Here is a 23,607-nt window from a genome sequence, read left to right as displayed (position 1 = left end):
GGATAAAAGCTTTATACTTCACATTTGAAAAAAGATATTTCTTTATATTATTTTTATACCTGGTGGTAGAAAGAAAAAGAAGTAGGGAAAAAGTAGACTTTAAGGGTAGTTAGGTAAGATCTGATAGAGGTAAGGAGATTTAACATGTAGAGAAATATGAAATGCTTAGGACCAAAATGTAATGCAGGAAGTGCTGTGATAGCCTAACTTCCCCAAAGTTGTTCTTCCAAAAATGGTTACGGATATTTAGATTGGAAGTCAGAAACTTAATTCAAAAATAGGTAAATTAGTTTACTGAAGGGCAGAAAGGTAAGAACCATTGAAAAGTCCTAAACCACTGAAACTTTTAAGTATTGACTTGGCAGTTTGAAAGTCTGTCCATTTTTTCTAAGATGTAAGTCTGATAGACTATCAGCTCAGTCTTATTTATCCCTATATTTAATTAAATGAGTCAAATCAGTAATCATTTATTGAAAAACTGCTTTCAAGGGAAGATGTTACATTGTACCTAAAGAAATATAAAACAGCCCTTTCTTTCAGTAGCTTAGTTGTGAAGACAATCTGAATACATATGAAAAGATAACTAACTGTATAAGCAGTAAAACGACTATGATAAGGCCTTATAGCAATTTAGAGGAGTGAAAGCTGCTATAGGTATTTTGAATAGAAAGGGGTTAAATGCAGGGCCTGAGAGACTTACACAAGTGTTGCAAGGGCTGGGAGTGCTGGCTTTTAGGAGACCTGGAAGTGCAGGGTTCACAGGGAAACTGCCACTGATGAGCTCAGCTGTCTGCAACATTGGAGTGGCTGATTCTCAGGAGATCATGTTTATCCTTGTGGAGCGCTTGTTCTGCTGGAGGAAATAATCAGATAAACTCATAATCAAAATACAGTGTGATAAGTGATGTGGTAGAGTCAGGTCCAGAGCGCAAAAAGGGCATAGAGAAGGGAGTGTCCCCGGCCAAACCTCACATTGCCATCTGGGAGTGCCACCTCACTTACCTGCAGATGATCTAGGGGAGTAATGACCTGTTCATCCTGCCTTCCAGGTCAGCCCCTTATTGGTAGAATCCAATGAGCTCTGCTGAAAAGAGCCTGGAAGTGTAATTTCCTGAATTTATCCCCTTCCATGCAGGAGAGGGCTTAGAGGGCAGTGATGTTTCTGAGAATCAACAGACACATCTTCTGCAGTAGCTAAGAAAAGCAAATGAAAGAGAGATATAATGTGGGTCTTAAAGAGAAGTGAGATTTGGATAAGAAGGAAGAAGGAAGGTGTGTATTCCAGGTGGAACCAGGGCTGAGGATATTCCAAAATGTGTTCAGGGTGCAGGGATTATAGCAAATTGAAGTCATGTGGAAAGTCAGTGACAGATAAAGTTATAAAGATAGATTGGGTCAGATTATGAACAGCTCAATGGTGAGTTGAAGGGATGGGAATGGATTTTAGGTTAGTGGGTCCCCACTTGTGGGCCTGAGGCCTCTGGGACCCTGGAGTTATTATTGTCAGGGGCTCTCTGATCCATATGCATACCGTGCGTAGCCTGGACATGGAACAGATATCTCTGTCCCATGATATGAGCTACGGTTTGTACTTGACTGTAGGTGATGTGACTTAGCAAAATACAGATTAATTGTATATGTCTAACTCTATTGCAGCATGTATCATCTATTTTTTTAATTAAAGTGTTCTAATAGTAAGACTACTATCATGTGGTGACCTATACAAAATTGTTGATATTGTAAAGGGGTTTTCATATTTAAGAAGTTTAGGATCACTACTCTAGGCAATATGAGTCCTTTGAAGGCTTTGGAGCAGCATAAAGACAAAGTGAAATGATGGTTTAGGGAAATCAATCTGATAGTGCTTTATAGATTTAAAAGTGGAGATTAAAGGCAGCTAAACCAGTAAGAAACCTCGTGTGGAAATTAAGCTTCAGAAAACCAGTGAGCTGAGAATAAGCAATTCCTAAAGCATGATGTGATATGTGACAATGGGTACAATTAAAGAATTGTGCACCAGGTATGAATTTATTGCCTCTCAGCTCCAAATTCACACTGTGATGCGTGTTCTGTGAGAGTGGAGCTGGGCTCTGTCTGCCAGCTGACAAGTTGTTACGATTTGCCATTGAAGGGCACTGCAGGGACACTGGAGGAAGGACTTCCTTATATTGGGCCCAGTGTGCACCTCTCTCCGGACTCCTGTAGCACACATGGCTTCTCCAAGGTCTGGCTTTGGCCGCCTGTGCAAGTTCTCTAGCATCAGATTCCTGTAGCATCAGTGCAGCTTCTCCTGGCACCCCTTCAGGTGGCTTTGCAGCAGAGCCACTGCCGAAGGACAACCTTGTGGATGGCTTTCTTCCAGGACACCAGAGGTCAACTTTCTGGCAAGCTCTGCTGGCACAGGACTTCAGCAACTTCTCTACCAACCAATGAGCCACAGCTCCTACCTCTCCAATGAGGGAGTGGATTAGCCCTTGTTGGGGGAGACTCTTATGTGGGGCAATAGCTCAGCCCTAAGGGTAGTGGCTACTCCTTTATCTGTAATTTTTGTATTCCTTGGTGTTTTCTTCGCTTTTCACTAGCCAATCCCTTGTTGAATTTAATAGACATTTATATTAAACATTCCCCATAAACTCCTGTATAATCTTTGTGATATAGGTCCTCATAGGACCCTGACTGATATAAATAGTATCTTATTTTGTTGGACATTCATAATTAAGCAATATCGTCTACATTTCTCTTTATGTGAAGATATAAAAGGCTATGTGTTTTAGCCAAATAGAGTCATATTATTACCCATATTTTTCTTGCTGCTAGGGAGCAGTAAAAGCAACATCATATAAGCATTTTGAAGGCTGCAAACATAATGAGTTTCTTGAAGAAGTTCTTCATAAGTAGAAAGTAATAAATTAATATTGTTTTTGAAATGTTTTCTGTGGTTGATAACATGGTGATAATAGAAGTTTTATTTATTAATTCTTCTAGTCATTCATTCATGTCTTCTCTGTTATAAAATGGAACTTTTTACATTATTGCTGAAATCCATCTGGGATTATGACATTTGGGATTTCATCATTAAAACATATGTTTATAGCCCCTTACTTGAGCAATTTTATCAGCAAAGTATCAGGTACTATGTTTTCATATTATTTAGACCTCAAGGTCTTGGAAGGCCAAGAGGCTTTTGTGTTTAACTCATTTTGTTCACAAATGTGAGCTTAAATGTATACTTTTGCTTGAAAATCATTGCGTAGCTGAGGTTTGGATAGATTGACAAGTATTACGTATGAGTATGTATTAAAATATCAGTAAATTAAAGCAAGTGTGTGTGTGTGTGCTGGGTGGGAGTCTGAGTTTTTTTTTTCTTGTTTACTTTAATGACTGAAAATAGCCCAGATTACAAATTAGTAAATTTAGCAACATTATGCTTTTATTAAGAAATAAAAAGATATCAATGTTCTTCTGAGGGTGAATACATTTATATAGTATCAAATTTATAGTTAAGTGGTGTTTACTCTTTTCTAAGACACCTTTCTGTACTAGGCCCGATGGAATTGAAAAGTGTCTTTTCCCCTTGCCTTTTAAAGGGCTATAAACCACGTTCAGAACTCTAGAAAGACTAAAGAATGCTTAAGTGGGATTTCCAAGGTTGACAGCGTAGAACTCAAGAACACAACCTTGCTTTGTTAGATCTGTTACAGAGAATGTTAGTGACGTTACCCATCATGTTTGCTAGATGGCGCTAGAGTTCATATCTCATATCTAGACTTCACACACTTTCCTCTGTATTTGGAGTCATTATTGTCGGATTTAAAATCGTATTACCTTAAAAATGTTACTTATTAAGTATGTACGGAGTGTTACTTTGTCTGACATCGTTTAAGATGTCATTTTCCTCTAGCCCGTACATGAAAAGATCTGACAACACAATATAAAAATGTTTTCTTTGAATATTCATGTTTAGAGAGTAGAAGACTAAACATGTCCAGAAAGAGCTTTTCCAGAAAGAAAATTCTTCGTGAAAACTGAGCTTTCACTATGTGTCTATACTTGAAAATTGAGTAGGCGAATTGAATAATTACATGCTTATTTTAAGCTTTAAAAACATCTTTGCCTCAATTATTTTAATGTTTTAGTTGAAGGACCTCTGCGACCTGTATATGCACATAAACATAGTCTGTTGACTGGGAGAGGTATTTGAAATGAAGAAAAAAATTACCTATAAGATATAGTTTTTAATTAACAGTCATAAATAAGAAAATGTCACATTTTCTAAGAAGTAATAGCTTGCATTTATTTTCTTCATTTGTTTCAGTTAAAAATCATATTACAAACAATGCATATATGCATGTATAAAAAAAGTCCTACTGACCGTATGTTCTGCCTTCCCTCACCTAGTTTGACACTGTAGAGATTTCTGCCGTTAGCAGTTTGATGTCTATTCCTCAATAAATTTTCCTAAACATGAAACATAAATATGTTTTCATCTTTGTAGATTATCTCTGTATATCTTTATATGTTACCTTCTGATCTGTCTATAATACAGTTATAATCCTTGTATACCCAAAGATCTGATTACATGAAAAAAAAAAATCTAGAGTCCAAGAAAATAATTCAAAGTAATGTGAATCATATTCCAGTCTTGCATAAAAATATCCAAAGAGGAGAACATTCCCATGCATCACAGAATTTCTTTCAAAAACTTCTTTCCCCAAGTTCTTATTTCAATATTGTTCACACCCATAGCAGTGCTTTAAGGATTCACTCCTTTCTCACTCCAAGCTTTCTAAATTCTCCACCCAATTCAGTCCAGACCAACCCTCTCTCTGGTGTAGTTTTCTCTTACTCAATCAGTTTTTCTCTTCCTTCAATACCTAGATTCTGCAAAGCAAAGTAGGGTCTTGAAGCTGACAGAGCAAGTAATTCAGCTTCATCTCTCTTCTTCTTCTTCTTTTTTATTTTTTTAAAGACGATGTTGGGGGTATGCGTTTATTAATTAATTTATTTATTTTTGCTGTGTTGGGTCTTCATTTCTGTGCGAGGGCTTTCTCTAGTTGTGGCGAGCAGGGGCCGCTCTTCATTGCAGTGCGCAGGCTTCTCACTATCGCACGGCCTCTCTTGTTGCGGAGCGCAGGCTCCAGACACGCAGGCTCAGTAGTTGTGGCTCATGGGCCTAGTTGCTCCGCGGCATGTGGGCTCCTTCCAGATCAGGGCTCGAACCCGTGTCCCCTGCATTAGCAGGCAGATTCTCAACCACTGTGCCACCAGGGAAGCCCCATCTCTCTTCTTTGTGATGGTGATGGAGAGGAAAGAAGATGGTAAACATAGCCTCTTATCTTTTTATCCCTCTCAGCGCGCGCACGCATGCGCACGCGCGCACACACACACCCACACACACACACACACACACACACTCACATATGCAGATTCTCTTTCCCTTTTTTAGTTACATAAATGGAAAATCATACTATATATATTGTTCTGTGTCTTGTTCTATCTGCTCAACAATTTATCATGGACATTTTTTCTTTTTAAATTTATTTATTTATTTATTTTTGGCTGCATTGGGTCTTCGTTGCTGTGTGCGGGCTTTCTCTAGTTGTGGTGAGTGGGGCTACTCTTCGTTGTGGTGCGTGGGCTTCTCCTTACAGTGGCTTCTCGTTGCAGAGCACAGGCCCTAGACGCGCAGGCTTCAGTAGTTGTGGTGCACAGGCTTAGTTGCTCCGTGGCATGTGGGATCTTCCCGGACCATGGCTCGGACCCATGTCCCCTGCATTGGCAGGCAGATTCCTAACCACTGCACCACCCGGGAAGTCCCATGGACATTTTTTCATATCCATACACATACATCTACTTCTTCAAAAAAACCCCATGCACTTCATATTATTCCATGCATTGATGAGTATGGATGTACTTTATATACAACTGTTTCCCAACTGATATTTGGGTAATTTCTAATTTATGGTATTTTTTTAAATTAATTAATTTACTTTTGGCTGCATTGGGTCTTCATTGCTGTGCATGGGCTTTCTCTAGTTGTGGTGAGAGGGGGCTACTCTTCGTTGTGGTACGCAGGCTTTCATTGTGGTGGTTTCTGTTGTTGTGGAGCACGGGCTCTTGGCGCATGGGCTTCAGTAGTTGTGGCTCACAGGCTCTAGAGCGTAGGCTCAGTAGTTGTGGCACATGGGCTTAGTTGCTCTGTGGCATGTGGGATCTTCCTGGACCAGGGCTTGAACCTGTGTCCCCTGCATTGGCAGGCAGATTCTTAACCACTGCGCCACCAGGGAATTCCCTGGTATTATTCTAAGAATACTCTGGTAGATATACTAGTGTATTTCTGAAGACACTTAGAATTGGAATAACTGGTGTGTAAATTTAAAGTTTAATTGACAGTACCATATTACTTTCCTAAAAAGTCCTACTGGTTTTTGAGCCCATCAGTAATGCATGAGCCTGCCCATTTTCCTATTATCTTGCAAATATTGCTAGTATCAATCTTTAACTTTTTTCCAATCTGAATACTAAGATTATCTTATTAAATATCTTGCAATGTTTGTCAAATTAATGACTGTATATTGCTTATAAAGTAGAAGTAGAAGCATAAAGTTATATTTTAAAAACAGCAGTGTTTTTAGTGTTCTTGTTCTGAAGTTCCTGTTAGTCACATGTTGAACCTCCTGGATTGATTCTTGTATGGGCCAGGTTTTGCTGTTATAAATTTCTGTTGTGAAGTTTTAGTGCTTAACCCAACAACTGTTTGTCTCATACTCATGTTCAGCGTGAATTGGGTGAGATTCCTTCTGCTCCACATGGTCACACAGGTACCCAGCCGATGGAGGCACCACCATTTGCTGCAAAGCTTTTTATCAAACAGATAAAAGAGTGGAGAATTTTCTCTATTTCAGCCTGGAGGTAACACATGTCTTCTGCTCACACTTCATTGGACATGACTAGTCACACAACCCTGCCTAGTCCCAAGTGTGCTGGGAAATATAGTGGAATATTTGATGAATGTAGCTACTTTTACCGCAAACCTATAGGGCTCTCATCTTTTCTCTCCAGTTTTTCAATTCTGATATTTTGTTTCGTGTATTATAATATAGCCATAACTTAATCTTTCAGTCTAAAATTAAATTTTGCTCTCACATTTTTAGTTTCTAAGAGTTCTTTTTTTTCATTTTTTTAACGTATTTTTCCTTCTGGTTTCATGAATTCAATATATATTCTTATTTCTCAGAAGATATTAATTTAAATTTTAACTTTTCTTTGTGCCACCAACCAATGCATTGCCATTGTCTCTTCAAATTTCCCCTTCCTGTTTGTTTTTCTTGGTCTTTGTCTTTCCTATTGGAGGCTTTTCTAAAGTGTCTGGTGATCCTTGACTCTTCTTTTGTATTTATGACACTAAAAAGATGATTGAAATCTTTTTGTGCAGCTGGGTGGGAGGGGTGGGGGAGAGACTTGTCAAATGATGTGCAGAGTGGTCAGATGTGGTATGTGTGTGGGAATCCCTGAATATTAAATATCCATATTTGTGTGTTTTTTCTCTTGGGCTGCTCAGTTCCTCCAGAAGAGACTCCTCTAATCTCTGAGTATTTGGGGGTGATTAAGCCTGCTGCCAGTTTCTGATAATCAACTGAGGGAAGGGAGTGTGGGAGCTTACCATCTAGTACATACAGATTCACCTAGCTGCCCTGTTCTCAGTCTGGGGTTGTGGCACGATGGCTAGCTTGCTACCAGCATTCATGCGTCCACATCCATTACGTATGGAGTTATTGGAAGCAGCTTCCCAGCCAGAGCCTATATAGTCCATCCCCTAATATATCTAGGTGTCTCTAGGTGCCTAGTCCATACATCTTTTCTTGGGAAGTGCTTTATACTCTTTCTTTTTTCAGCTGGTTGTGATAGAGATAAACTTCAGGCAAAACTTTGAGTTTACATTTTAAAGACAGTAGATTTTCGGTTTGGATGCCTAGCTGACTCTGTAGATGTATTTATTAGTTTCCTATTGCTGCTAAAACAAATTACCACAAACTTAGTGGCTTAAGACAACACAGATTTATTATCTTACTGTTCTGAAGGTCAGAAATCTAAAATGGGTCAGCAGCGCTGTGCTCCTTTTGGAGGCTCTAGGGAAGAATCTGTTCCTTGCCTTTTCCAGCTGCCAGAGGTGACTTGAATTGCTTGGCTCATACCTCCTTGCTCTCATCATTCTGACCTCTGTTTCTATAGTCACATCGCCTTCTCTCACTCTGACCCTCCTGCCTCCCTCTTATAAAGACCCTTGTGATTACATTGGGCCCACCTGGATATTCATGATAATCTCCATTTCAAGATCCTTAAATTAATATCATTTGCAAAGTCCCTTTTACCATGTAAGGTAACATATTTGTAGGTTTAGGGGATCAGCATGTGGACATGTTTGGAAGGCCTTATTCTGCCTACCACAGAACAAGACTGTCCCCTCCACCTGTTTATGTACTAATGAAACAGGAGGGAAGGGGGCAGGACACAACCTTTAAAAGAATGTTATAGCCATAGTACATGACAAAGACTGGTTAGAACCAAGTAGGTCCAAGATGGTGGAAGATTCAACTTCCAGTGGACCTTGTGCCTCATATGCTCATTGTAATACATTAGCATGCTAAATGACACATCTACCACTGCCATGACAGTTCTGAGGCCAACCATAAAAGGTCAAAAAGTGGGTGGTGGCCCAATTCCTGGAAATCCCCGCCCCTTGCCCAAAAGAATTAGAATAATCCTCCCACTCATTAGCCTATGAAATTACCCAGCCCATAAAAATTAACCACACCATATTTCAAGGCCTCTTGCCTCTTGCCTCTTGCTTTCCCAGATAGCCTGCACTCTGTCTGTGGAGTGTGTTTTTCTTGAAATAAATCTGATTCTTACCTATTACTTTGTCTCCGAATTCTTTTCCGACAAAGAAAGAACCTTAAGTTCACCAGCAACACTAACTGCTGTTATATCAGCAAGAAAACCCCCAAACATATATCATGTAAAAGCAATGAAATTTGCTATAGCTTTTAGTATTATGTTAACTAATACAGAATTGAAATGGAGTTATGCCATAACAAAAACTTAAAATAGTGACACTGAGTTAGAGCTTAAATAGTGAGTGGTGAGAAAACATACATGAGAGGCTGTTAAAAATGGGAATAAGCTTTTATAAAACTCTTGTTTGTGATAACATGGAAGGCAGACAGACCAAGTTCTTACTGAATCCCCATAACTTTAGTGAAAATGTCTGGGAAGAGCAAGAGTATTAGTATGCATTGATTGCTTACTGATGCACTTAGCAAGGTGTTTTAAAAGAAATAAATGAGTTCTGTGCAAGTAGAATTAAAGAGAGTAGAGAAAGTTCAGAAATTTGTCACCTTACAGAGATGGAAGAGCCAACTACTTCTAGACACCAAACTTTAGGAAATAAAGTTACAAAAAGCTTTGAATGGCAAAAACCCATTGAGTTTACAGTTAAACAAATGACTCATCTGGGCAGCAGATGCTACATTAAGGATATTACCTCCCTTTCAAGCTGTTGTTTCAGAAGACCTCAACGCAAATTCCATTAAGCCGGAAGAGAAAGAGGAATAGTCTTGAGAAACAACAAGTTATAGAAGGCTTGGATTCATGACTAGGAATTGATTGGAAGCAAATAGAACAGAAGCCTATTAAGATTTTTGGGGAATTGTATAACTTAAGAAACTATGAACTTGGCCCACAGAAAGCATGTGATGGTAAAAATAACCATTAAAACCACAAGATTTTACTTTAGTCTGAGGAAATGTTTGATGCTCAGAGTGCATAATCCCTAGAAGCTTTGTTTGTATGCACTTTCCTTTGCATGCATGGTACCAGTTCCAGTTAGTTTCTTGAGTAAGAAAATTCAACCCACTAAGCAACTTTTCATACGGCAAAAAATCACAACAGGCCAAACAGCCAGAAATCTAAAACCCTAAATTCCATCATACCTAAAATGGTAGGTTTCTCTCCCCAAAGAAATTACACCTGGGGACCTTCCACAGGAGCTAGACTTTGCTATAGAACTTTCATAGAATTAGAGCTTGGAAAAGAACTGGAGGTCAGATGGCAAGTATTCAGAGGCTGTCTCACCTTTTCAGACCTTATAAGAAAGGTATGCCAGTTAGGACAGCCCTAAGCATTTTTTGCTTTAGATTTAACTGATGGTCTCTGTATGACAAATTTTATCTCCTGGCACAGGGCCATTCTTAATGAGTGGTACTAAAACATTGCATAATATATGACAACCACATGAGGCATTGTGGCCGAAAATAGATCAGTGGTTGTTTCTTAATGACTGGGATTGGATTTGTGTCACAAAAGATTATTGACTATCCCCACAAACTTTGTAGAGATGTCTTATCTTGGTAGTCTGATGACTGCCTTCAGATATTACCCAAGGTCCATTTTAGCCCGTCAATTTCTCTTCTCAGAAAAAAAAGGGTTATTTAGATAATTAAACTCAAAAATTAGAAAAATTGGGTCCCAGTTTGCATTCAAACATTGAAAGAGAATTTTGGACATCTTTCCTCTGCCCCCAAACTTCTTCAGTTTATACTTTACAAAAGCCCACACAAATGTAGATAATCCTACATGCAGTGGTTCAATGTATGGCATGAGAGCTAGAGAATGCCATTGAGGTTGTGGAACTTACAGGAGAGGTTTCTGAAATTAGACAGGTGATATTGCTAAATTTTAGGTTATTGGCATCTGGAAGTAGAATGTATACGTCTTAGGAGAAGAATATTGTATTTACATCCCTGTAGACCTCTCCAGGATATTTTATATTACAAAAAATACCCAGGGAACAAAGACATGATGAAATTAGGTAATTTGGCTTATATTCCCATGTTTGGTTTTACAGGCTCTTTGGTTTGGGATGGGATGTTTTCTCTTGGTTCCTGTATTATGCATGGACTACAAATTATGATTACTATTCTTCAGTTAGTATATGTTTTTCAGTGCTCAGTTGTATGGTTTTCAGGGTCTTGAATGCTGTGGAGAGGTCACTGTTCTGTGAAATGAAGCAATTAATGAATTTTCCACAAAAAATAAGAAAACCTGATACTTTTTAGTGTTGGAATGACTACCATCAGAAGCTCTACACACAACCAGAACACATCATTCAGCTGCGCAGAACTGGATTAATCATATGTCCAGATGATAATGTTCTACCCTTCATTTTAGGGGGAAGAATGGCCTAAAAGGGGATTATATTAGTTCTCTATTGCTGTGTAACTATATTTTCACAAACTTAGAGGTTTAAAACAACACGTATTTATTATCTCACAGTGTTTTGGGGTAAGGAATCTAGGAATGGCAGAGTTGAGTCCTCTGCTTTAGGGTCTTACAACACTGTAGTCAAAGTTTCGCCTGGTACTGCTGTCTCATCTGAGGCGTCACTGTGGTAGGATCTGATTCTAAGGGCACATGATTATTGGCAGCATTCAGTTCCTTGTAGGTAGTTGGAATGAAGACCTCAGTTCCTTACTTTCTGTCAGCTGGAGGCCACTCTCAGATCATTGCCCAGTGGGCCTTCTCAACATGGCTGCCTTCGTCGAAGAAAATCTCGAAAGAGGAATGTTATAATCTTATATAATGCAATCACATACATCCCATCACCTTTGCAGTATTCATTTGGTTAGGAGCAAGTCACCTCTTGACTGGTCCACAGGGTGCCCAGATATTTGGTTAAACATTATTTCTGGGTTTGTCTATGTGGTTTCTCTGAATGAAAGTAATAGTTGAATCTGTATACTGAGTAAATCAGATTGCTCTCCCACATAAGTGTGGGCCTCATCCAATCTATTGAAGACCTCAACAGAAAAAAACCTGGCTCTTCTGGATCTGGACTTCTCAGGTTTTATAATCATGTGAGCCAATTCCTTATAAGAAATCATACATATATATGCTTGAGTTGTAAGAACTGGAGAAGATGCCAAAAGCTAAAATACATAGTGGTCTCAGCTAATCTTTCCTTTGCATCTTTCCCAGGAAATGACTCAATTTTGGGTGCCAAATTTGGTTCATCCATGGCCAAGAAAATTACAAACACACACCAAAAAATCTCAAGACAACAATAATACTTGTGGTCATTTAAAAGGTATATTTACAAATTTTTTGGTACTCTTCACTTAAAGAAGAAAAGCTTAATTTCCTACTGCTTGAATGTGGACTAGACTTAGTGACTTGTTTCTAACAAATAGAATGCAGCAAAAGTATATCACTTTTGAAATTAGTTATTAAAAGACTGCAGCTTCCATCCTGGGTCCCTCTCTTCTCTCTCATCACTCACTCTGGGGGAAGCCAGATGCCATGTTGTTTGAGCAACCCTGGAAGAAGAGGCCCACATAGTGAAGAACTGAAGTCTCCTGACAACATCCATGTGAATGAGCTTGGAAGTGGATTCTTCAGGCCCTTCAGATGATTAAACCCCAGCTGACATCTTGACTGCAACCTTGAGAGACACCCTGAGTCAGAAGCTACTAGCTATGCCACTCTTTGATCCCTGACTGTCAGAAATTGTGTGAGCCAATAAATGTTGTTTTAAGTTACTAAATTTGAGGGTAATTTATTATGTGGTAATAGATATCTAACAAGCTTGTGTAAATCTTCAGCTGCTCCTAGATTGGGTAAAATATTTCAGGTTTAATAAGTTTCCCATCACATTTAAAATATTTTTTTCCCACAAATATTAAAAAGTTTAGGGTTTCCCTGGTGGCGCAGTGGTTAAGAATCCACCTGCCAATGCCGGGGACATGGTTCAAGCCCTGGTCCGGGAAGATCCCACATGCCACGGAGCAGCTAAGCCCGTGCACCACAACTACTGAGCCTGCGCTCTAGAACCTGTGAGCCACAACTAATGAGCCCATGTGCCACAACTACTGAAACCCACGTGCCTAGAGCCCATGCTCTGCAACAAGAGAAGCCACCACAATGAGAAGCCCACGCACAGCAATGAAGAGTAGCCCCCGCTCACCGCAACTAGAGAAAGCCCGCGCGCAGCAATGAAGACCCAACACAGCCAAAAATAAAAGAAAAAAGAAGTTTAAAAATGAAGTCTTATTGTAGATTCCCACCTACCTTCAATTTCTTTTAATGAGCTGCCTTATACTAAAGCCAACTTTGAATAGACTTAGGACTCTACATAATAAGCAGTTAAACAGTGTCTAACTTACTGAAAGCCTGTTAGGTGTTCAATTCCTTATTAAGCTTTCCACATAATATCTCATTTATTCCTCTCAATAATATAATGGTATTATTATTATTATTTGCTCCATTCTTACATTTGAGAAGACCGAGGCTGAGAGAAGGGAAATAGAATTCCCCCTTTGTGGGTGTTGTTGAAACCTGTGACTTGCTTCTAACCAATGGAATATGGAAAAAGTGATGGAGTAGGTACTTTTCATGATTATATTTCATTATATATCAGTCCCTCTTAGCAGAGTCTGCTGGCCTTGAAGAACAACTGCCATGTTGTGAATTGCCTATGAAGAGAGTCACATAGCAGGAAACTGTGAGTGGCCTCTAGAACTAGAAGGGGACCTCCAGTCAATAGCCAGTAAGAAATGGGTCTTTAGTTCTACAAGTATAAGAAAATGAATTCTGCCAACAACCTGAAAGAGCTTGGAAGTAGAGTCTTCCTCAGTCAAGCCTCCGGATGTGAATGCAGCCCAGCTGATAACCTTGATTGCAGACTCGTGGGACCCTGATTAAAAGAGCCAGCTAAGCCATGCTGTTCTCAGTATATATAGGATAAAATAATTTCAGTTTGAGTGGGTCCATGGAGATGATGTATTTCACAGGTTTTCAATAGTGTTCCTCAGAACACTCAAGGTTTCACAGAAGAGGTGCTAGAAGATGTGGTGGTAACCATAAAGGTGAAGTGGGAGCTGAAAGAGAAGTTTGTAGAGAAGGAACACCACAGTCCATCCAGCTTCAACTTGAGCTGCTATGATTTTGTTTCTTCTGAATATTGGTTCTGGGTAGGCTTTCACATGAAATAAAGTGTTTTATTACTAAAAAAATTGAAAACCACTTATGTATAGCAACTATTCCATCTTACAAATTAAGAAATTGAAGCTTACAAAGGTTAAGTGGCTAGGAAAAAATTACACAGTTATTATATCATTTAGTAGAAACAAAATTTGGATATGAATTCAGGTTTTTGAACCTCAGGCTTTTTCAGTGTTCCATCCTTGATGTCTTCAGAGCATAGGATATAGAGCTACTTCAGCCCAATATAAACATGACTTTAATATTATCTTAATATGTTTCTCCATGAATATGCATGCACATTTTAAAATTATTTCTAGACAACATTTTTCCATGAAGAATTTGAGGTGGCTTGCCACAACAAATTAGGAATTTGGGGGAGGGAAAGTGAGGTGGAACTAGAGTTGCAAAATACCTGTGCTAAAGTCTGGATGGTTGTAGGGGTGGGCTATAAATGGATGGTGACCCTGGTAGAGGTCAGTGCAGAGGAAACAACACAGAATTTCTGGCACCTTGAAAATGTATGAAATCAACCCTGGGGGGAAAAACACTAAAAGAAATCTGGGCCAACAACAGTAACTGCTCTAGACTGCCTGTCAGCTCTTACTGTTCTTGATGTGCATAAGGCTTACTTATTTCCCTTTGCTCTGATGTACTCAAACTCCAAGTGCCTGAACATAATGTGGAGAGTTAAAATAGAGGAGTGCCTCAGTTCCCACAGTGCCTTGCATCTGTCAGTTTAAGAGGAGACCACAGCGTTGCTTTAATGTTGTGTGTGTGTGTGTGCATGCCTGCACACACTTTTATTAAACATATGCTCCCAGCCACATTCCACTTGGCAAGATCACAATTACATAATAGCTACAAGCTGTAAAGAAAAAATAAAAGAGAGCTTAACCAGTTTCTTTTAAAAATAAATAAGACCTCCTAAGCCACTTTAAGTATTCATTTATACATTCTTTGAGTGTGCACACTAGCTTTTCTTCTGTCTCTGAGTCTCTATTTTCTCACCCCTACACAAAGATGAGTATTGCAGTTGTACGTGATGCAAACATTGGAAATCTGTGTTTACATTTGTGTTTCCAACTGAATATGCTAATAGTGTTTAATCAGCAGTGATGTTGCTTTATATCAATGTTTTGTGCCGCATACAGCCTCAGTGATAATGTTGTGATAACCAGATTTTTCCCCACATCAAAACTTGGAGACTATCCCAGTTTTTTGAACAGCCATTTGATTCCAAAATATGATGAAATCCTTTATTTTCTTCAGGATTGTTTCTGTGTTTTCAGGGAACACTAAATATCCTCTTTGCTTCACTAAGGGGTTGGGGGGACTTGGAACAGACTTACTCTTTTAGCAGTCCCGAGGTTTTGGTGATCCAGATGAGCTCACCAGCTGGCCAGGAGAACCTGCAGGAGGAAGCTCCAAGGTTGGTGAGGCTGTCAGAAGAAACGGCGGCAGGCTGCTTGGAGTGTGATTTGGGGATATTCAGTCCAGCGGCACACTGGCTAGAAAAGCAAGAAGAGAACAGCAGTTGAGTACCATGGAGATGGGAAATGACAGGCTTTTAGTCACGAATTTACAAACAAATTTTTCTAACCTTCTAATAATATAGCTAAAGGAGATACAGGGCCTATACAAGATTTGGTGAGCTTCTGAACTTAGGCAAGGGATACTCCATAGATAAAGTATTACACTCTTAGAGCACAAATATCTTTCTCCTCTTGAAAAAAAAGGTAAGAATACTAATCTCAAACTGCAAACTTCCTTTTTAAAAGAGAAGTATTTCTTATTCTTTGTGTATGTTCAAAGTTGGTTAGGACTCCTTTTTTCCCCAGTGAGTCTGTGAGAAACTTGTTTTTTTGACAGAAACGTGACATACTTTTTAAAGAATACTGTCATCTGGAAAACAATTCACACTTTGCATTTTAACCTTAATATATTGTATACAAGTTCTCTTTAATGCTGCTTCTCTCAGAGGACATGAAACATTTTGGCTCTTAAACACTTAAGAGCAGTACACTGCTTGGGATGAACAGATAGCTTTCATTAGTGCTAATGGGAGTTATACTTCGGCAGCAGGAGAGAATAGAGACTAAAGATTTTAAATTATCCTTCATGCAAATCTTCCAGATGGAATAAATTATGAGGGATGCTTAGGGGGAAGAGGTCTAAATATCCCCTAAAGCCATAGTTTAATAGAAAAGCAATACTTCTGAGTAGTGGAAGTGGAGTCAATAATAATGGCTTTTAAAAAAAATAATAATGGCTTTGGGGCTGTCACCATGGTAAGTAGCTGATATTGACTCTTGAAAATTCTTATTGGATTAGTACTGCACTTGAATTCCATTATTTTCCAAAGGACCTGAGAAGTAGTTCTCTATCTTGAATAGTCCACTAAAATGTATTCAATTTGGTTCAGCTTTTAAGGCCATTTATCTTAAATTCTGTAAATTTCTATTCTGCAAGCCCTGTAACAAGGAGATCTTTATTTTTGTTTTTCAGAATAACCCTTTCTGAAAATAGTGTTCCCTGTATCTTTCTTTCTGGCTGGGCGGGGGCGGGGGCGGCGGCACATATTTTACTTTTCCTTGTTTTAAAATTCTTTTACATGTAGCTGTCCAGTTTTCCCAGCAACACTTATTGAAGAGACTGTCTTTTCTCCATTGTATATCCTTGCCTCTTTTGTCATAGATTAGTTGACCATAGGTGCGTGGGTTTATCTCTGGGCTTTCTACCTTGTTCCGTTGATCTATGTTTCTGTTTTTGTGCCAGTACCATATTGTCTTGATTACTGTAGCTTTGTAGTATAGTCTGAATTCAGGGTCTGATTCCCCCAGCTCTGTTTTTTTCCCTCAAGACTGCTTTGGCTATTCGGGGTCTTTTGTGTCTCCATACAAATTTTAAGATTTTTTGTTCTAGTTCTGTAAAAAATGCCATTGGTAATTTGATAAGGATTGCCTTGAATCTGTAGATTGCTTGGGGTAGTATAGTCATTTTCACAATATTGATTCTTCCAATCCAAGAACATGGTATATCTCTCCATTTGTTAGTATCGTCTTTAATTTCTTTCATCAGTGTCTTATAGTTTTCTGCATACAGGTCTTTTGTCTCCCTAGGTATGTTTATTCCTAGGTATTTTATTCTTTGTGTTGCATTGGTAAATGGGAATGTTTCCTTAATTTTTCTTTCAGATTTTTCATCATTAGTGTATAGGAATGCAAGAGATTTCTGTGCATTAATTTTGTATCCTGCAACTTTCTCTAACACCATACACAAAAATAAACTCAAAATGGATTAGAGACCTAAATGTAAGACTGGACACTATAAAACTCTTAGAGGAAAACATAGGAAGAACACTCTTTGACATAAATCAGAGCAAGATCTTTTTTGATCCACCTCCTAGAGTAATGGAAATAAAAACAAAAATAAACAAATGGGACCTAATGAAACTTAAAAGCTTTTGCACAGTAAAGGAAACCATAAACAAGATGAAAAGACAGCCCTCAGAATGGGAGAAAATATTTTCAAATGAATCAATGGACAAGGATTAATCTCCAAAATATATAAACAGCTCATGTGGCTCAATATTAAAAAAACAAACAGCCCAATCCAAAAATGGGCAGAAGACCTAAATAGACATTTCTCCAAAGAAGACATACAATGACCAAGAAGCACATGAAAAGCTGCTCAACATCACTAATTATTAGAGAAATGCAAATCAAAACTATAATGAGGTATTATCACCTCACACCAGTTAGAATGGGCATCATCAGAAAATCTACAAACAACAAATGCTGGAGAGGGTGTGGAGAAAAGGGAACCCTCTTGCACTGTTGGTGGAAATGTAAATTGATACAGCCACTATGGAGAACAGTATGGAGGTTCCTTAAAAAACTACAAATAGAACTACCATATGACCCAGCAATCACACTACTGGGCATATACCCAGAGAAAACCATAATTCAGAAAGACACATGCACCCCAATGTTCATTGCAGCTCTATTTACAATAGCCAGGTCATGGAAGCAACCTAAATACTCATTGACAGACAAATGGATAAAGAAGATGTGGTATATATATACAATGGAATATTACTCAGCCATAAAAAGGAACAAAATTGGGTCATTTGTAGAGACGTGGATGGATCTAGAGACTGTCATACAGGGAGAAGTAAGTCAGAGAAAAACAAATATCTTATATTAACACATATATGTGGAACCTAGAAAAATGGTACAGATGAACCAGTTTGCAGGGCAGAAATTGAGACACAGATGTAGAGAACAAACGTATGGACACCAAGGGGGGAAGTGGGGGCGGGGGTGGTGATGTGATGAATTGGGAGATTGGGATTGACATGTATACACTGATGTGTATAAAATGGATGACTAATAAGAACCTGCTGTATAAAAAAATAAATAAAATTCAAAAATTCAAAATAAAATAAATTACAATTAAAAAAAGTAAAACAAGAAAAATAAAATGTTTACATTTTATTTATTTATTTTACATTTTAATTTTGCTTTGAGAAGTATTGCCTACACTTCTGAGATCATTGGGATTGTTTCCTATCGTGTTCTTTAGTGACATATCTCTTATCTTCTTGTTTTAAAATTTGTTATATTTTATTTTACTTGAGAATTTTTGCTTTGAGAATTATCCCCCCACCCCCCACTGAAATAACGGAAAAATTGGAGGAATTTCTTTCCTATTCTATTGACCTAAGGGATCATCTCCTTCTTTTTGTCTCCTGTGAGAGCATTTTCACTTGAAAAATTCCTCTACCTTCAAGTGGAAATTAAACATTATATTTACTTGACATTAATTACTATTAGAAGTAGAAAGGGATAGGGCATAGAAGTAGTGAGAGGAAGGTAAGATGCCACCAAGAAAAGATGGACTGACTACAAAAGACCAATCATCTGGTGAATTTACGGTGGTTCAGACCACCTCTGAATCCTTCAGTGTCCCAGTATTCACTGGACTTGAAGAAGTATATCAAAGATTGAAGTAGATTAACCCAGATCTACAACTTATAAATATACAATGGGAAATGTTATTTTCTAGAGTGAGATGGTGGAGCTTGCTATTACGGACACTTTTTCAGCTCTGGAATCAATATACCCAGAAGCCAAATGAATAATCAGAAAGTTGTTCAGTAAACCTGTAATCAGTGCAGAGGAAGCTGGAATAATGTTAAGGCATATTTCATCCAAGCCAGGTAGGCTCAATGAATCATACCTGCTCTAGAATTGGGTAACTTATCTGGGGTGTTCACATGCTCCATATTCCCTGTCACTCTCCCCAGGTAGGCAGGAAACTGCTGCTAATCTCTGGGATGTTGGTGTCTTTTTTTTTTTTTTTTTCATTGACCATCCTCCTTTAGTTCATTTAGTCCTTCTTTAGGCATGGTACAATTCAGTTGAAATGGCTCTTGCTTGCCCAATTTCAATCAAATCACTTTGATTTCAGTTTTGAGTGTTCCTAAATTCTTTAGATCTATTAGTTAAAATCCGCAGGTGGTTAATACAATCATCATATTTGCACTTTTTTTCTAGTTCAGAAAAAACATTTATTTTCTTCAGCTTTAAGTTCCTGGGGAGAGAATGCCTCACTGTTAATCATTATATACTGCCACAAATCTGCATTATGATACTATAATAATTTTTTTGAGTGCTTGTGGTGTACTGGGCTGGTATTGTATGAAATCCTAAGAATACTCTCTTTTTATAGGTGAGAAAACTGAGCATCAGAAAGCCTAAGAAACTTGCCAAAAATCTCACAGGTACACAGGAGTGAGAATCCAGCCAGGTCTCTCTGGCTCTTTTCACTGTGCCTCTCAGCCTCCCACTTCGTTTTTGATATTTTGTTTGAAATTGCTAAAATAGAGAGTGGCATTAAAGACAAGGGAAGACACTGCTTTACTGTGTTCTTTCTAGTTTTTTCTTGGGAACTTTATGTCACCTAGTCCCTGGACCCTGTGTTCACTTTAACTGTGCCCTTGGATTTGGTTAGTACCCACATCTATAATCAACAAAAATGCAGTGGAAAATCCATGGAAGAAACTTAAATGTATATTTCTAAGTGAAAGAGATCAGTCTGGAAAGTCTACAAACCATATGATTCCAACTGTATGACATTCTGGAAAAAGTAAAATATGGAGAAAGTAAAACAAGTGGTCGCCAGGGGTTGTGTGGGGGGAACGGGCGAACAGGCAGAGCAGAGAAGGTTTTTAGGGCAGTAAAACTGCTCTGTACAATAATATAATGGTAGATGCATCTCATTATACATTTGTCAAAATCCATAGAATGTACAACAGCAAGAGAGAACCCTAATGTAAACAATGGACTTTGGGTAATAATGATGTGGCAATGTAGATTCATCAGTTGTTAACAGATGTACCTCAGTTGAGGGATGTTGATAATGGAGGAGGTTCTGTGTCTGTCGGAACAGGAGGTGTATGGGAACTCTCTGTACCTTCTGCTCAGTTTTGCTGTGAATCTAAAATTCTTCTAAATATAAAATCTATTTTTAAAAACTTCAGTGGAGAGTAGCAACAGGAAGTGTGTGTTCTTTGGAAGTGATGCCTGCTCTCTCTTTGGAGTAGGTGTGGTGCATCCAGTTACACAATAATTCTACCCTCAGAAGCCTTTCTCTTCCACTCACCCATCCTCATCCATTTTTCTCACAAAGCCTTAAGAAAGCAAAGCATTTGTGTGTGTGTGTGTGTGTGTGTGTGTGTGTGTGTGTGTGTGTGTGTGTGTTGATCTGCTATTGTGGAAAAGAAGGGAAATATGATTGATTACCATTTGGGCTGAAAAAGGAAAGAATCATTCTGGCTTCTCCCCTTTTTCCATTTCAAAGTTTCCTTGGTAAAATAGGGGAGAGTGAGGAGGAACTGGAGGGGCAAGTAGGATGAAAATGAAATTCCTGCAATACATGTGAAGAGCTACCCCTTGTCAACTGATATTTTTCTGTATCACAGCATCTGTTTTTTTTTTTTAAATAAATAAATTTATTTATTTATTTATGGCTGCACTGGGTCTTCATTGCTGTGCATGGGCTTTCTCTAGTTGCGGCAAGCGGGGGCTACTCTTCGTTGCGGTGCACAGGCTTCTCACTGTGGTGGCTTTTCTTGTTGCACAGCATGGGCTCTAGGCATGCAGGCTTCAGTAGTTGTGGCACACAGACTCAGTAGTTGTGGCGCACTGGCTTAGTTGCTTCATGGCATGTGGGATCTTCCTGGACCAGGGCTCGAACCTGTGTCCCCTGCATTGGCAGGCGGATTCTTAACCACTGCGCCACCAGGGAATTCTCTGTTATCTTTTTTTATAAGTATTAATCATTAAGAAATATAACCACTGGGAAGGTGTTTTTTATTTTTACCCCCAAATAACTCAGTCCTAGGATTTAAAAGCTGTGTATGACATTTTATATGTTAAAGATCACAGCTCCAAATATCCATCAAACCAGACAGCTCACATTGTTACTGGAAAGGAACATTCAAATACTGAGCAAGCCTAGCGGCCTCTCTTGCCTTTTAAGACTATAAATGGACAATTCTTCACACGCACACTGCTAAAATTAAATGAGCAGCATGAGATGGCGAATAGCAAAATAATGACGTGAAACACTTGGGGTGCCTGCTCCTTGCACAGTGGGGAGGTGGAGACTCCATGGGAGGCAGAAAGAAAAAAATAGGCTAGGCTATCTAGGTGGTATTCTCTAGTTGGCATGGGAGAGGGAGTTGGACAGCACTGACAGCTGGGCTGCAAGTTGAAGAGGATGTGAGAGTGGGAGGAACAAGCAGACTTGACTACAAGCTGTTTCATTTGCATATGGTCCACAAGCTGGCTCACTGTCAATCCACCGCCCACTCTCCCCTCCTCATCCTGGGTAAGTGTCCGTGTTGGATGTGATCTGTCAGCCAAAGCCACTGGACATTAAAAAGTTGATCCGCGCAGACAGAATTTGTTCCAAGGATAGATAGCACACACACACACACACACAAAAGCACAAAGATTGTAGCACACTGGAGATTTTCCTTTATTGAGATACTATATCTCAATCTTATTGGAGTGAAATTGACCTCTCAGGTCAAGGCATGTGAAAGACATTCTGGGGTAGGCAGGGAATTTAAATGTGTGCCGTAGAATTTACATATCCAGTCTCTTTTAACCAATCATTTGCTGGTATCTTGTTAAAGCTAGTTTCTGAGAGCTATTGCTGAACATTGGGAATCACTAGGAATGCTTTCTCCCCCCATCAGGCTGTTTTAAGTATGTATAGCATTGTTTCTTAAAGGTTTGATAAGAAGAACTGAAGCAGTAAAAAAGAACTGTTCAAACAGGATTTAATTAAACAGCTACCAACATCTGCATTCCGTGAGAAGTTAGAAAATTCTGTGTGTGTGTGGGTTATTTGTTTTTGGTGGGATGACTGAAGAAGAAGCATGCTAAATAAATATGGTGTTCATGATGGTGTACTGTTTGTTGAAAGGATAATGGCTGTGCAAATGTTTAGTAGAGAGCTGTCAACATTTTCACTTGTGGAAACAAGACATTTTGTCTTGTTTAGGGGCAGACATTCAGACATTTTTGAAACATGGTTTTTATCATTTACTCAGGATATGCATGCAGGCAGAAAAGACGGAATATTTGCCAGTCAGAAACCAGGTGACTATTCGTCTCAGTTTCGAATACATCAGTTTTACAAATTCTCTTTTACATAGGAATACAACCCAAGAGCAACACCCCCCTTTCCAGGAGTTGTTTTGGGATCCATTAAAGAGGGGTATCCTATACTCACAAATATACAGATTTACAATATACATTGAGAAGAGATTCAAGCATATATTTTGAAAATGGGGGAATAGGCCTAGGTAAATTATAAATCTAATCAGAGATACAGATGTACATTTGAAAACAGGAGGAGTCACACTGAACAGATTAGGTATTCTGATTTAGATATGGATTGGTTAAGAAAGGAAGTCACAGTATTTGCTTAGAAGTACAGAGGGAGTATGACATTAAGGTTGTAAATTATTAAGGATAACTTTTATTGCTTAAGTTTTTTTTTTTTGCGGTACGCGGGCCTCTCACTGTTGTGGCCTCTCCCGTTGCGGAGCACAGGCTCCAGAGGTGCAGGCTCAGCGGCCATGGCTCACGGGCCCAGCCGCTCCACGGCATGTGGGATCTTCCCGGACTGGGGCACGAACCCGTGTCCCCTGCATCGGCAGGCGGACTCTCAACCACTGCGCCACCAGGGAATATTGCTTGAGTTTTAACTTTCAAAATATATATCATAAAGAGGGGGTGTGTGCTTGTGAGAATTTACCTTAAATCACCACACTGAACATTTTTATGCTGGCATAGTTTAACTTTATAATTTAAAATAATTTGGTTAATTTTTTCCCCATTTTAAATAAGTAGATCAGCACATCTGCATTTATTTTAAATGGTGCCATGAGAAACTCCGGTGGTCTGTTCCAAGTCACGCAGCTAGCTGGTTCCAGAAGGAGAATTAGACTTTGAGAGAAGCTATGAATAGAAACTCCATTCTGTTGTC

General features: G+C 38.9%; 1 protein-coding gene across 1 annotated transcript in view; it reads right to left on the bottom strand.

Moving 5' to 3' along the window:
• Window positions 1–23,607, bottom strand: part of LOC115859894 (SWI/SNF-related matrix-associated actin-dependent regulator of chromatin subfamily D member 2-like) — a 142,507-nt gene that overhangs the window by 19,435 nt on the left and 99,465 nt on the right. Inside the window, 1 exon segment of the mRNA XM_030869306.2 lies at window positions 15,390–15,548. Within this exon segment, the coding sequence (XP_030725166.2) occupies window positions 15,390–15,548 (159 nt within the window).

This window comes from Globicephala melas, chromosome 1, assembly GCF_963455315.2.
Source record: "Globicephala melas chromosome 1, mGloMel1.2, whole genome shotgun sequence".
NCBI classification, from domain to species: domain Eukaryota; kingdom Metazoa; phylum Chordata; class Mammalia; order Artiodactyla; family Delphinidae; genus Globicephala; species Globicephala melas.
Note: the sequence above shows the minus strand (reverse complement) of the source record. Positions and strands in the feature narration are given on the sequence as shown.